The sequence below is a fragment of the Oreochromis niloticus genome, linkage group LG16 (assembly GCF_001858045.2).
Source record: "Oreochromis niloticus isolate F11D_XX linkage group LG16, O_niloticus_UMD_NMBU, whole genome shotgun sequence".
In the NCBI taxonomy this organism is placed as follows: Eukaryota; Metazoa; Chordata; class Actinopteri; order Cichliformes; family Cichlidae; genus Oreochromis; species Oreochromis niloticus.
In genome coordinates this window covers 16,298,212-16,312,829 of record NC_031987.2, presented here as the reverse complement: position 1 = coordinate 16,312,829, position 14,618 = coordinate 16,298,212, and the positions used below count along the sequence as shown (strand labels likewise).

The 14,618-nt window shown below is 40.9% G+C and overlaps 2 protein-coding genes across 3 annotated transcripts in view; one reads left to right on the top strand and one right to left on the bottom strand.

The window, feature by feature from the left end:
* hat1 (histone acetyltransferase 1) overlaps positions 1 to 2,142 on the bottom strand; it is a 22,544-nt gene extending 20,402 nt beyond the window's left edge. Inside the window, exon 1 of the mRNA XM_005452932.2 lies at positions 2,016 to 2,142. The gene's annotated coding sequence lies outside the window, so the exon portion shown is untranslated. The remainder of the gene's footprint in view (positions 1 to 2,015) is intronic.
* LOC100702010 (calcium-binding mitochondrial carrier protein Aralar1) overlaps positions 2,116 to 14,618 on the top strand; it is a 22,583-nt gene continuing 10,080 nt past the window's right edge. Inside the window, exons 1-9 of one of the 2 annotated variants that reach the window (XM_003447316.5) lie at positions 2,116 to 2,302; positions 2,811 to 2,864; positions 5,459 to 5,601; positions 6,023 to 6,138; positions 6,844 to 6,983; positions 9,796 to 9,942; positions 10,138 to 10,276; positions 11,172 to 11,265; positions 13,485 to 13,569. In XM_003447316.5, the coding sequence (XP_003447364.1) occupies positions 2,291 to 2,302; positions 2,811 to 2,864; positions 5,459 to 5,601; positions 6,023 to 6,138; positions 6,844 to 6,983; positions 9,796 to 9,942; positions 10,138 to 10,276; positions 11,172 to 11,265; positions 13,485 to 13,569 (930 nt within the window). In that variant the 5' untranslated portion in view covers positions 2,116 to 2,290. Of the gene's footprint in view, positions 2,303 to 2,326; positions 2,711 to 2,810; positions 2,865 to 5,458; positions 5,602 to 6,022; positions 6,139 to 6,843; positions 6,984 to 9,795; positions 9,943 to 10,137; positions 10,277 to 11,171; positions 11,266 to 13,484; positions 13,570 to 14,618 lie in introns of those variants that run through there. The other variant, XM_005452931.4, reaches the window with a different exon arrangement.

Below are 14,618 nucleotides of genomic sequence, written 5' to 3'. Positions count from 1 at the left end.
GCCTTTCAAGGCCATGACACTTGGATAAAATAATGCATCAGTAACTGAAGGGAAATGTTGCATTCAAATGCATTTCCCTGTTGCACACGGAAATCCACCAGTCCTTTATGTGAAAAAAAAACCCTTTTTCAAAACTAAATAAACCTTATCATAGAGGGCTTCTTGTATATGTATAGGTTCTCAGTCAACCTGCTCATGGTAGTCTCTGGTCCTTTCAAGCACTCAAGACTATGAAAGACTATCTGTGCTGTTGCTATGTCAGTAGCACCAGGAGTGACAAATTATCATTAGGAAATGGATAAATACATTCAAATTAAAAAGATCAGTTAAAGTAGTACCAATGGAAGACCACAGAGATGGTTTATGGATGTAGTGAAGGAGGACATGTAGAGGGTTGGTGTGATAGATGATCAGATTACCTGTTGTGGTGACCCCCTAAAAGAAGCAGCCAGCAGAAGAATTATAACAACACCACAACAAAGATAAAGACACACAATTACAGCTAAAGACTGCACTTCACTAAAAATTCACTGTTACACTGAGTAACATTATAGAAAAACAAAACCTAGTCAACCTATAAACCAGTGAGGAACCACCTTTCTGAACCCCCATTGTTGTCTGAGTCCAAAGCAGGACCTCAAACCCAACTACTAGCTACCAGCTCTCTTATCTCTGAGGGAGCTGGAGGAGGCAGCCTAACCAGAGCTGCTAAAATTATTCATGTTACAGTGAAACATGTTTGCCAGATGTTTTACCCTGAGAGTCCCAATGAACTAAACTATACGCAACTGCTGGCCGACCATCGATGACAGTTCAGGATGTATTAAATGTTGTTGGAACTGAAGAAGAACCAACAATAAGTGAAATGTGGTTTCATTAGTTTCTGCTGGTGACTTTTGATGTGGTTCCACCAACATCTCCTCACCCCCAGGCAGATGGCTGCCCATCCCTGAGCCTTGTTCTGCCAGATGTTTCTTCCTGTTAAAAGGGTGTTTTTCCTTCCCACTGTCATCTAATTCAAGTTCACAGGCAATCATGTCATTGTTGGAGTTTTCGCTCTAATACGACAGGGTCTTTATTTTACAGCGTAAAATGCCTTGAGTATGGCTTGTTTGGAAGGGTTGGTGGGTTTTCCCCAAAAATAACATCCCAGCACAGCTTAGGTTTGGAAAGCTGCATCTGAAAAACTTCTGGTAAAATGTCTTTTGGACAGACAAGACCAAAGTCAAGATGTTAATAATGCAGAGCACCATATTTGTCACAAACCAAACATAGCCTATTGACACCTCGTACTGTCAAGCACAATGGAGGAGTGATGATTTGGGCTTATTTTGCTGCCAGAGGACCTATAGAGCAGTCACTGAGACCACCTCTGTACACTAAAGTATTCTAGAGTCAAAGGTGAGGCTACGTGTTTGACAGGTAAAGCTGGATCATCCAACAGGACATCGATCCAATGGTCAAAGCAGAAAATTTACAACAGAATGACTGAAAAAGAGTCATAGTGCTGCAATGGCACAGACTCCAGATCCCAACCTGACTGAAGAAGTGTGGTGGGATCTAAGAGAGCTGTGCATAAAAACAGTAAACTGAAGCAATGTTCTTCAGTGATGTGAGAGACTGATAAGGATACATTTACTTAAATGTAAGTCCTGGTTTTGAATGTTTTATGTCCTGACATAAAAAACCTTAGAATTGACGTGGGGTGTAATTTTTATTTTTATTTATTTATTTCACCATGACTACACACAAATATGATAGTTGATGTCTGAAACTGTATTTTTACGTGGAGGTTTTAAGCATATATGATCACTTTAGCCAAATCGATTCTCTCTTTATTTTATATTATCCTAAACCGAGTAGACTATTATTAGAATTTGAACTATGGAAAATTCTTTTGGACATTTTTTATTTCATGATATGATTTTTTCCAATAAGTAAATAAATAACGCATTTTTTTAAATTAAGATACTCTCTCCCGGTTTAGAGACTTTATCCACATTTGTTCTTTTCACCTCTCTGTCCTGCTGTTTGTATGATGTGCAGGGCTACCACACAGTACAGCGTGTCCTCACTTGACCCCGTGCAGACCGGAAATGCTGTAACACATCTGCTGACCAAGTGTCTCTGTCCGGAGCGTCCATCTCAGCTGCGCCTCGGCCGTCACAGCGCCTTGTTCACAGCAAAAGGACAACAAACTGGCTAAAAATAGTGCGCTGTCTCGGACCTCCGCTGTCATCCCGATGCCCAGCGCCTGCGCTAGTCCACTGCGGCTGACGTCACATCCAGCATGGCGGTCAAGGTGACTCCGTCAATATTTCTTATCAGATAATAATTTTTAAAGGCAATTAAACGGCCGCGAGCTTTGCGCTGTCGGATGCCGAGGACGGCTCGTCTGCGCTGACGCTTGGGTTCAAATCCTCAGTCTGAAACGCAGGGGTGTCCTCCCCCCCTTTTATTTAAGCTCTGCATCTTTACAAAGGCGCATCTCTCCCGGCCTCGCAGAGACAGCTGTAATTTCTTTTTCTCTGCTGCTTTTCTTCTGATTCTGGGAGATTTGATGGGATTTCGCTGTCTGAAAGGATCGCAGCACGGCTACTTCCATATGCAGTGCCAGGCTGTTGCTGTTAGTGGTCTGTGATCGATGCGTAAAAAGGGGGGAAAAAATCAAAGCTAAACTGTGACAGACTGAACTTCAGCTTTATTGATGGTAGAGTTGCCTGCTGGAGCTCCAAAAACTACAGGCATTAACGTGGTATGGTCAGTTTTTCAACTGCTTTTCATAGCTAATTCCAACTTGTGTGTTACAGGTGCAAGCAACCAAAAGGGCAGACCCCCAAGACTTGAAGACTGTTTTTCTGAAGGTAAGGCTTGCTCACAGGATTAAAACTGTTTCTAATACTAACTGGTATGAAATCAAACAAATACATTAAAAAGCCTACTGGTGCAGTGAGTGAGTAGTTTGTGTGGCGTCTACAGGGACACGTAGCTCTGTAAAGGTCACATAAATACTCTGACTAATTATGGATCAGCTACTTGTCCTTGGCTTTACCTTTCTGCATGTGCAGTGTGTGTGTTTTTTATTTTATTTTTTATCTTTAAAACTTAAAGAATTCCTCTTCGTTCTTCTGAGACAACCAATTCCCAGCATTAGGGTGTTAGTTTGTTTACCCCCAACAGGTCTTGTTTGGAGTGTCAACTTCTTAAGTCACCTTATGGTCCCTGAACATCTCTTCACTCTGCTAGAACAGGGCTGCGTAATTTGTGTTGCATATTCAGGTGGAAGAGTTAATTACTGGAAGCTCATTCTGACTGCCTGTATAATTTGATTAAGAACTACTTGAGGCCTACTGCGCGGGTGAATAGATACACAATCATGTGATGGAGAAATGTGGCAATAAATTGCTCGGAATTAATATTTTCACTTAAAAAGATTAATTCAGCAGAGTGCGTTGAATTGTCCTGAAAACACTTGGCGTGGAGGTCTCCTCCCACACTCTCAGCCGGGTTCATGTCGTACTCTCTCTCTGTCTGAGCTTGGCTCGGGCCCATGAGTGTGGCCTTTCTGTTGCCAGTTCATGTGGCGCTTGTGTTCCCAGAGCTATCTCTGCTCCAACTTGAAAACCAACCCGGGCTCTAAAAATGACCTTATGTCTTAGAGCGTGACCCAGATCTCACGTTCACCACGGCACTGTATTGCATGCTTTGCGTCAGCAGAGTGGAGTAAAACACATTTGCAACACAAGGCTCTGTTATATGCATTTTATTAATTGCAAGTAGATTTGGAGGTTAGAATGGTATATCATGAAACAGCAAGGATTTACACCACTTAATTTTTTTTATTTTTAAAATTTTGGACAATTTTTCAATCTTTGCCGCTATAGTTTCTTGGCAGTCATCATTCCTAGAGCTTCCATCTGCATGTCAGATGGAAGCTCTGGAATTTCTATGGAGCGTCCGAGTTGTCGGCCGACATTTAATTTCTCTGGACAAAGTTGGGGAGAGCCACTGTTGCATGGAGAGGATACTGATGGAAAGATGAGATTTACGTTGGTTTTGGAGTAATACAGGTTATGCATCACCTTGTACTAAATCAAACTACCATGTGTTGTTGGAACACTTATAAATAAGGGATATTGCTTCTTCCCAAAACTCTGTTAACAAGCTGCTGATCAAACTTGGACATTAAGTGTGTCTAATTTGAAGGTAATGAAAAAATAATGTAAATTTGGAAGGATGCAAACTGTCAGACTTACAGTATCTTTTGCTCTCCAGGCTGACCATGCCCTATTCAGCTGACTAGGTTTAAAAGGATGGTTATGCCATACTGGGGCATGTAAGGAGATACTAGAAGCCTTGCAGGCTACTTTTGTCTGAGTTGGTATTTGTGGGGACTTTTTAAACATAAAGTTTTGTTGAGCTAATTTGTCTCTAACTGCACAACTGGAGAACAACTGATAGGAAAGGGGTATGTTTTTAACAGCTGAGGTCTCAGGGAGTACCCACAGGGGGACATATCTTTATTACTTCCAACAAACAAGGCCTCTCACACTGGCTGCCCAGTAGTGTCGCCTCAAGACTGGAATACCAAAGCAACCCTCCTCATTAGACTTGTGTGTAGGTGGGTCCTGTAACACCATATACCCCCAAAACACATAGCATCTCTACATAGTATACTGTAGCACAGCACATTTCACACCACTGTACACAATAAAACAACATAGAACATCATAGAAAAATGTATCCTGCTAACTTAAGACTTTGGATAAGCGGGCCTGTTCAAGTCCCTGACTGGTGAGATGAGTTTGGGTGGACAAAGTGAAACAAACATTTTCCCATCCCCGAGGAGCCCCTTGAACCTCTGACACGGAGGCCACTGGAGCTGCTCAGCGGCCAGCAGATTGTACTGCAGCAGGTTTGAATGTGTGCTAGTGTGTGAGTGGGAACAGGGTGTTCCTGAAAAAGAGAGGGGCTGTCAGCTGCGTTGCTCTGAATGAGTAAGGGGTAAATCATTGTAATACAGTGTTCCTCTCACACAATAACACTTCTTTTTTTCTTTTTCTTTTTTTTTCTTTGCAATTTCAGTGGCACGGCATGCATCATTGTCTGTTATGTGTGTAGCAACATATCTTTTGTATGAGAATGAGATTCATGGTTAGAATGAAGTCAAGAGATGACAAAGCTCAGAGATGCTTTTTCAATGCTGCCTGTCATTATGGGCTGTGGCAAAGCTTTATATATATATGCTTAAAATGCTCTATAGGGCCGATAAACTTAGATTCCTTTATGCTGTTAAAGGAACCGGGATGCATCTTATTGTTACAGAGACAAGGGATATGTCCACATCTTCCTCTTTTTATGCACACAGTAAAATTTCAACCTTACTGGTTCTCAAATTAAATGCACATATGGATCCACACTGAGTCTTGTTTATAGCTTGTCTGTTTCTCCTTTGCAGTATGCCAGCGTGGTGCAGGATGGAGAGCATTACATGACCCCCAAGGACTTTGTGCAGCATTACCTGGGTCTGCATACACAGCCTCAACACAATCCCAAAACTGTGGCGCTGATAGCCGGAGTGGCTGACACCACCAAGGATGGGTAAGTAAGAACAAGTCGTGCAATGCAGGTTGTTGTGAAGAGTTTGTCATGCTTAGATCTCCTTTTCTTCTTCTTCTTTTTTTTTTTGCTATACAGAGCTATTTAATTTAGTACATCAACACCCTGTCAAAACCTTTCTTTTCTTCACTGATAAATAAAGGATATCTATCTATATCTATATCTATAGATAGATCGATATATATGCGTGTGTATGTATCAATGTATGAACAGTGTTAGTAACATTATTTCATTGGCTAGTTTGTGTTGCTGCTAAGAATGAAAACTGAAGCTCGGCTATAAAACGTATACCTTTAATGCTTTTTGTGCCTTGTCCTCAACATCAGGCCCTGTCCTTATCACAAACTGATGTTGAAGATCCATTTATCTTTCATCCATTTTTTTTTCTTTCTTCTCCAAACAGATTGATCTCTTTCCAGGAGTTTCTGGCCTTTGAGGCAGTTCTATGTGCCCCCGATGCCCTGTTCATAGTTGCCTTTCAGCTGTTTGACAAGACTGGTACAGGGAACATCTCATTTGGTATGTACATGGTAGTTAATGTCAGTGTTTCAGCACAGACCAGCACAGAGGATAATTTAAACTGGATAATATTATTATACCTACGTCTGACTTAAGATGTAGACCTGATGTAGATAATTAAAAGGAATTTTAAGTGCTTCTTGTTGAAAGAAAACATTGATGACATAATGATGAAAAACACTAAGAAACTACTGGGGTGGGGATGATTAAAGACTGTAGAAGTTCTCTTTTGTGTGTAAGCATGTATAGTCAATAAATGTGGGAGTAGCAGTGCTTTTGGGGGCTTCTTCTTTAGAGTATTAAATATGCTAGCAGTGGGACTTTTTAAGGTCTCGTGTCTGGGTAGTGCTGCAATGAGCTGTGTGAAACATCACATTATACCCAGCTCCATTCGACATGAATCCAGTCTGTCATAAACCGAGAGAGTCTTACAAAGAAGCTGCTGTCGTGCTCTTTCTGTGCAATAGGCCTCCATAAAGGCAGCTGGAATTGAGAGTAGAGCTTATACAGAAAATTTCCTGGAAGGACTCACGACCCTCAAAATGTAACAGCCTCTTCAGATTCGCCATCCAAACTGACTCTTTCATCTCCTTTAACTGGGTTCTCTGCAAAGGGAATGAGCACGCGAGATGGACATTACAGCTGCATCTTGCAGGTTTTTCCTTCTGTCTTTTGTTACTGCTCACTCGGGTCTCTCTCTTCCAGAGAATGTACGTGACATCTTCAGCCAGACTACAGTCCATCACCACATTCCCTTCAACTGGGACTGTGAGTTCATCAGGCTACACTTTGGCCATGAAAGGAACAAGAACCTCAGCTACACAGAGTTCACCCAATTTCTGCAGGTATGTATTTTATCTTGGAGCTTCATGTCAAAACTGATGCGCAGCGTGTTAAAGGAATGAGCTAAATTTCACAGATGAGCATCAGACCAGTATTTTTAAAATTAAAGGAATGATTTTACATTTTGGAAATAAGCTCATTTGTTTAATCTGTGCTGTGTATATTACGTCTACAGAAGCCAGATAACAGAAGCTGCATCCAGGCTTGTGAAATTTGTATCTCTGCTACTGCCATCTTGCTCGGAGGGGTGGGGCGGTGGGGTGGTTCATTTCATATCTCAGTTGGTAGTCTGGTCCTTCTTTTTAGGCTGACTTAATATTAAATGACACTACATTCTCTCATTTAAATTGGCTCAAACTCTGTAGGTGTTATTGTGTTAACGCATCATAAATTAATGTGACATACAGCAACCGCTGACCTACGTATATACCAGAGCTGTGGCTACAAAAAAAATGTAAAGCTGCACAGCATTGTTCACGTGAACTTGTTAGGAGACAGAGACAACTGGGGAGGAGAGTCTTCTGCAGCTTTTATTACATGTCTGACATTCACAGGCCTCTCTTTGTAATAACGAGATTTGTGAGGTCAATTTTTATATTTTACAAACTTTTTTTTTTTGGCAGAATATTACCGACAAGCAGATTGGTTAAATTCCTGCCAAATGTTAAGCAGTATGGTGGAGCAGTCGGTGGCAGTCTCTCACCTCACACCAAGAAGGTTTGGGGTTTGAACCTGCTGCCTGGCTTTGCACGTTCTCCCTGTGACTGTGTGGGTTCTCTCTGGGTAATCTGACTTCAACCCCCAGTCCAAAAACATGCACGTTAGGCGAATTGTTGATTGTAAATTAGCTGTAGATGTGAAAGTGCAAGTGTGCGATTTCTCCCAGGATCACATGAGATATCGTCTAGCATAGGCTTCAGCCCCCATGTGACTCAAAGTTGACTAAGCAGTTAGGAAAACAGATGAACGGATGGAACCATGTTAAACATTACTTTTTAGAACTACCATGATTCCTGCAGGTATTTTGGTATGGAAAACATATTATTATAAATATGCAATGGTGGACTGAAAAAAAAGTTGAAAACTGAGAAAATAATGATGACTTGTGGCCTCTGTAGACATATATGCATTACAGAAAGCTGTATTCCCTGTCAAACATGGCGGCCACATTGATGCATCCTCCAGTGAAACAGAAGTGACCCCTGCACTATCTACATGTGTACATCTGTGTTCAAAGGAGCCACTTTTCTTTTGCTTAGTCTAAAAAGTGGTAAGGTTTTTAAAAAACATACATAACAATGTCAGCATTGGAAAAAAAATGTAAAATATACATCTCATGCTCTTTTTATGACATTTTTTTAGATTTAAGAACATACCCCCTCTAAATAAGTGCAAAAGTCTTTAAAAATAATACTAAATGAACAAAATCCAACTTTCTCATCTAAATCTGATTAATTTAGTATCGTCTGAATTTAAAGTAAACAGTTTGTACAGAAAAGCAGCCAAAAGTGCTTCAATAGCATCAGAAAATATGAAGTCATTCCTCCTGTGGGGATTTCATCCGACTTGGGGTCAAATTGGAACTATATGCCACACATATAGTTGGCATGACTAAAAGGGAGGGGAGTGTAATCAGCAGTTCTGGTGGTTTGAGGGAGCCTGTTGTGCCATTAAGACACTTAAAGTTGGGCACCAGTTTAGCCCACTGGTTGAGCAGGCGCCCATGCAGTTACAGCTGACATGCAGTGGCCCAGGTTTGAGTCCAGTATGCAGCCCTTTGCTGTGTGTCCTCCCTTGCTTTCTCTCTCCTTCCTAACTTCGCTTCTCTGTGAAACTGTCAAAAAATTCCCCAAAATCGCTATTTTGCATGTGTGTGTGTGTGTGTGTGTGTGTGTGTGTTGTCAAAAAGAAAAATTGGGAGCGGAGCTAGTGCAGCGACCTGGTTCAGAGTCGAGGGCTGTGGTCTGAGGCAGAAACTGGGTGGTCCAAGAGTTATGCAGGCTGCACTCTGTCTCCACTTCAGTGTGGGATCTCTCTGAGCGCGTTGTGGTTTATCATACTTGACTGGAGCTTCCCACCGCTACACCAAACACTCCTGTGCGTGTGGAATTTCATCTATATGTATCATTTTTATTGTCTTGTTTTCTGTCATGTCCGAGCACATTTCATTTCTTCCAAGCGTTACTTGAAATTGAAGCAAGTAGATCCGATTGTTATTGTAAGTTAGGGCTCTTTCACAGGAATGTGAAACTTCAGTGAGTTCACAGTGTTTGTAAGTCTAAAAAAAGTATGTCTGTGTAATGAGTATCATGACCAGTTTTGAGCATTCTAATCAGCAAACATTGTGAGAATAAATCCACTGATTAGGTTATCAGAGCAAGAATATGAGGATGAAGAAGCACCTCGGTGTTGGAGTTCCTCCACAGTCCTCTGGTTATATGCGATGAGCTTTGACAGCAGACACTGACCCAGGGTCAGCCTCCCCCCGCATCCCCTTCTGATTGCACGGTTGTCATATTGAATCATCTTGTTGCGGACACACCTGCCGGCCGCCTCGCCAGCCGCTCAGCTCGAGTGCGGGATCAGACTACCCGGGACGTGGTTTTCATTAGTCTCTGGAGAAACGACTGCTATTTTAAAAAAAGAAGAAGAAAAAAAAGTCTGTCTAACGCAGTCACATCTCATGACTTTCACATCTGTTTAACACTGATATTATTCTACTTTCTTCTTCCGAGGTTCTGGGAACACACTCTCTGATTTTTTTGCCTTTTTAGCATCTTAACCTGTCTGTGCGTGTGTGTGTGTGCGCTACAGGAGCTGCAGCTTGAGCACGCCCGCCAGGCTTTCGCACAAAAAGACAAGAGCAAAAGCGGCACCATCACTGCCTTGGACTTCAGTGACATCATGGCCACCATCAGGCACCACATGCTGACTCCGTTTGTCGAGGAAAATCTGGTTTCAGTTGAGTTATTACATTTTCCTTTTTTAAACAGTGACACAAGAATTCACAGTTAGCTTGGACATCTGTGTCAGTGATTTATGTCTTACTGAGCTGCTGTCATTTAGCTGGTTAAGGAAGATTTGAAGGAACATAATAAGATCCATCCGTAGTCCCTCCTATCCAGTAGGTCTGACAGGCTTTTGGTCTTGCTCTAGGCTGCGGGAGGGAGCACCTCCCACATGGTGAGCTTCTCCTACTTCAATGCCTTCAATGCTCTCCTGAACAACATGGAGCTGATCCGCAAGATTTACAGCACGGTGACGGGCACGCACAAAGACACTCTCGTCACCAAAGGTACTGCCGAGCGTCTCCCGAAATAATCACGTCTGCATCGTAAATGTGATGTGAGATGTGCGATCATATTTTAACTTTCTTGACAGAGTGGTGTGAGTGAACACTCAGGAAACATTTACTGTAGCACTAAATTATTAAGGTAAATGAACATTTTTAATTTGGTAATCAGATCATCCCCTCCCCTCCCCACACATGTATACCTGAGTAACTGATAGTCGTTCTGTCAGTCACATCTGTTCCCAGTTGTGTTTCCCATTCAGATGCAAACTTTAGACTTCTGCTTCCTCTTCATTGGTATTTCTCCTTGTAGAAAAGACTTTGAGCAAACAGTATTTGCAAATAATTATTGTTATTTGTTGCCGAGCATGTCAAATATCATTAAGTTTAAAGCGAGCACTCACATATCTGCTGTCCTTCACCGAAAAGTATATCATTGTACGCCTCGAGCATACTTGTAACTAAAGGTGTGGAGGAAGTGAATAACAAACTCTTTCCCCTCTCTCAACAACTACCATTAGGTTTCCTTTTAGAACGACCACCTGATGGCAATGGAGTTTCTCAGCAGGCAGCAGTAAAGAAGTGAATATAAATCCCATATAGCAGAGCCGTGCAGGGTGCTGCTGAGAGTGGTTCAGTTAGTGGTAGTCGAGGAAGAAGAAGTAAAGCGCACACAGGACTGGTTTTAATGGTTTTAGAGATTTTCCTGCAACAAAGAGCCACATAAAGAAAAAAGAAATACAAGGAACATTATTTGCAAATACTATATAACACAAACCTCCAGTAGAAAACAACTGATGTTTTTATCCTCTCGGCCTCATGTCTGATGTTTGACACAGCGAAGCTTTGAAATCCAGTTTGTGTGACCGCATCGTCTCCTGTCTTTGTTAAATTGTAGAGGAGTTTGTTCATGCTGCAAATAAGTTTGGTCAAATCACTCCGATGGAAATTGACATCCTGTATCAGCTCGTTGGTCTCCACTCTCACTCCGGGTAAGATCTCGTATTATTCTGTTGTCACCCGTGGAGTTGGTTTATTGGTCAGTGAACATGTTTCAGGCTATAACACGTTTACACTAAAGAGTAACAAGACTTTACTGGATAACAGTTTATAATAAGGTACTTGTATTTACCATTAGCTTATTTCCATGCTTACGTGGAAAATCTTTATTAGTATTTCAAAGATTTTCCAATTAGCAGGCCATTAAGAAATTACCTCTCAATAACTTGACTGCTTTATAAGTTCACTTAATATAGATTTATATAGATATATAAAAAAAAAAAAAAAAGAACCCTAGTTTAGTTGTATTACGTTACACCAGTGATGCTCAAATAATAGCGCTAGTAGTACTTTCACAGTAGCTAAAGGCTCAACTCATTTAAAAAAAACAACAAAAAAAGCAAGAAAATACAGTTAATTAAAGAACTGACTGACCTGGACAGGTTTGTATGGAAGGTTGTTTGTGCCACTTAATTATTTATTTTTTTGCCAAGTAGGGCTCATTCAAATTTATCGTCTCAAAACTGACATAATAACTTGAAATTTCAAGAACTAAATAAGTTGAAATTTTTCAGGAGATAACCCCAAATTCTTGACTTTTGGATGACAACAAGTGTATTTTTTTTTCTCTGTGGCAGAAACAAGTTTCCATAGGTTTGTACAGAAAAGTTCATTTTAAATAAAAACAGGATTGCATAAATGATAAAAAACAGTAAGTAAACAAGTATGCGGGGAAAAAAGTTGTACACCCCACTAAAACTGTTGTCAGCTCACAGCATAATAGATAATCAATTGAAAGATCTATCGAAAATTCTGATTTAAAACTAGGAAATTCTTGACTAAAGGTGTAATTAAGTTGAATTTATTGAGCATATTAAGAAAAAACTAGTTAGCTAAACATAATGGAAGGAGTGGTTGAAATTAAAAGCTTATATTTATAGATAAGCAGTTCAGACAGTTTAGTAACCATAACTGATAAATGGTGAAGTGAATCTAATGGATAAGAGTTAATGGTAACCTGGTCCAGTTCCTCTCTGAACACATTACAGTGCTATGACCAGGTTCTCGGGTCTGTGGGGGGACGTTATTAAAACAGCAACCACTGCATTTGACTGTATTTAATAAGTGTTATTAAGGAAAAATGACTGTCCTGATCCCTGAGTAAAACATACATTATAAAGAAAAACACTAGGAGGATATTGATGGAAAGCCTTTAGTTAATGACCTACAAATTGAAGAATGTTTTCATGCATATGAAGCATTAATAAGTGTTTTATAATTATTCATAACGATTTACTGAAAAAGTAGTACACATGCTAATAAACAGATGTCTAATAGTGAATATTTGCACTGTAATATACAGTGTTTCTTTTATTTGTACCTGTTCGTGTTGGACAAGCTGAAAAAGTGCTCTTGTACAGAGTGCGTCATTTAAATTTGTAACTAAATTATGAATATGTTCTCATTAAAAGAGCACAAAAAGAAAGTTGGACAAACTTCCTTAATATTTTATTTATTTTTTTGTTGTGTTTATGTGTATAAATGGGGAAATAATTATTCCAGCTCCTGGATTAACTTGGGTGGTTTTTGACTGTGTAATTTTTTAAATGTAGTTTGGATTTCTAGCAGCCTAATGCTTTCCTAAATTGCCAAAGTCAGACCTGCATGTATATGAGGAATACATGAAATGGAACAAACCAAACTCAATGTGGAGTCCAAAAAAAGAGCAGAAATTTTCTTTTCCACTGTCATTAATGGAGTCGCCCAGGTAGCTTCCCCTGCTATTCCCTCAAATTTACATTTACGCAAGCCCGTGTTTTTATTCTAATCCGACACGAATGGAATAAATATGTTATAAACATCTGTTTATTGGTCGTAAAGATAAAGTTATTGCTCATTCTGTTTAACAATGGTTGCTCCAGTGGCTGATTAACAAGACACACATAAAACATGAATGCAGGCTTTATGATGCGTCAGACCAGCGGGGGATACTTGGATCTCCAGCATTTAGTAACAAAACACTTTCATTTACTCGTTGGGCCCCTTCCAGCTTTGTTTGTCTGTTGTGTGTATAAGCTCGAGTAGCAGGAACTTTAAGTTATATGGCAGTAAAAGGTCTGTGGAAAATCTTACATCACTGGCTGCCGCTCAAAGTAGATGCACGGCTTTCTGCTTTTTCCTGGACTAAATCCCTTCCTCTCTCCCCCTCAAGGCGGCTGAACCACGCAGACATCGAGAGAGTTGCCCCACTGGAGGAAGGAGACATGCCATACCACCTAGCAGAGAGCCACAGACAGGTAGCCTGAGTGACTCCTCTAATACACCTCACATCCTCCTGCCTTTCATCAAAGCCTTTCCCACTTCTTCGCCCTGCTTCCTTCTCAGAAAGAAGCAAGAAAAAGGAAGACTGTTCAGTCGCTGAATTAGCAGAGTGCCCATGTTTTTCTTCCCTTGTGAAGTGCATTTCTTTAACTCCCAGATAAAAGTACTCCAATTATAGTCATAGAGGAGGAATGGATTGTTGCGTTGCGCCTCTCCATGAAAGGCACTGCCTATTTTATTCAGTATGGCTGTACATACACATCAGCTGCAATCACACATCTGAGACGCTAATAAGAGGCTTTTATCAGTGTGGGGCTTGAGAAGTTTTAGGAGCCTTTAGCAAAGTCTGCTAATGGCAGGAGGGGAGTGGGAGTCAAGGTGGATGTGGGAGAACAAAATAGTTCCTGCCTCCACCGGATAACACGGCTCTATATCAGGCTGTGGTCAGAGCTTTCAGGCCACTCCTGGGACTCGTGCTCAGAGGTCTGGAATTTGATTCCTTTGGGGGGGATGCTGCAATTCTCAGCCTTGCCCTTCTGTGGAAGTAGGCTAATTGTTTAAACCCTTTGATCAAGACCTCGATCTTGTTAGCATGCAACTCTGGGTGGAAGCATCTGGGAAGAGGAAAAAAGTGATCTTCTCCACTCCCCTCTCATCTGGTGGCAGGAGAAGTTGCTAAATACATCGACTTGCACACGCATTTGACGATGTCTCTCTGTGTAATATTCATGTAGATTCTTATCTGGACATGGAAAAGGGTTGTGAGGCTAATCAGTTCCCAGTGAAAACAAAGGCCTCTGCTTTCAACATCAAACACCAATCCTGAGATCAAGTGGATAAGGGAGAAATTATGCTTTGTTATAAAAATAAAAGAAGACCTTTTTAGCTTTTAGCCTCCCACATGTCGCATGCGTGGAAAACTCAGCCGCAGGTTCACACAGTCATTTACTGTATCCAGAGCTAGTCTGTCTGTGACATTTAATACAGGCTGACGATGAATCAGACATTATATGACATGTCTGCA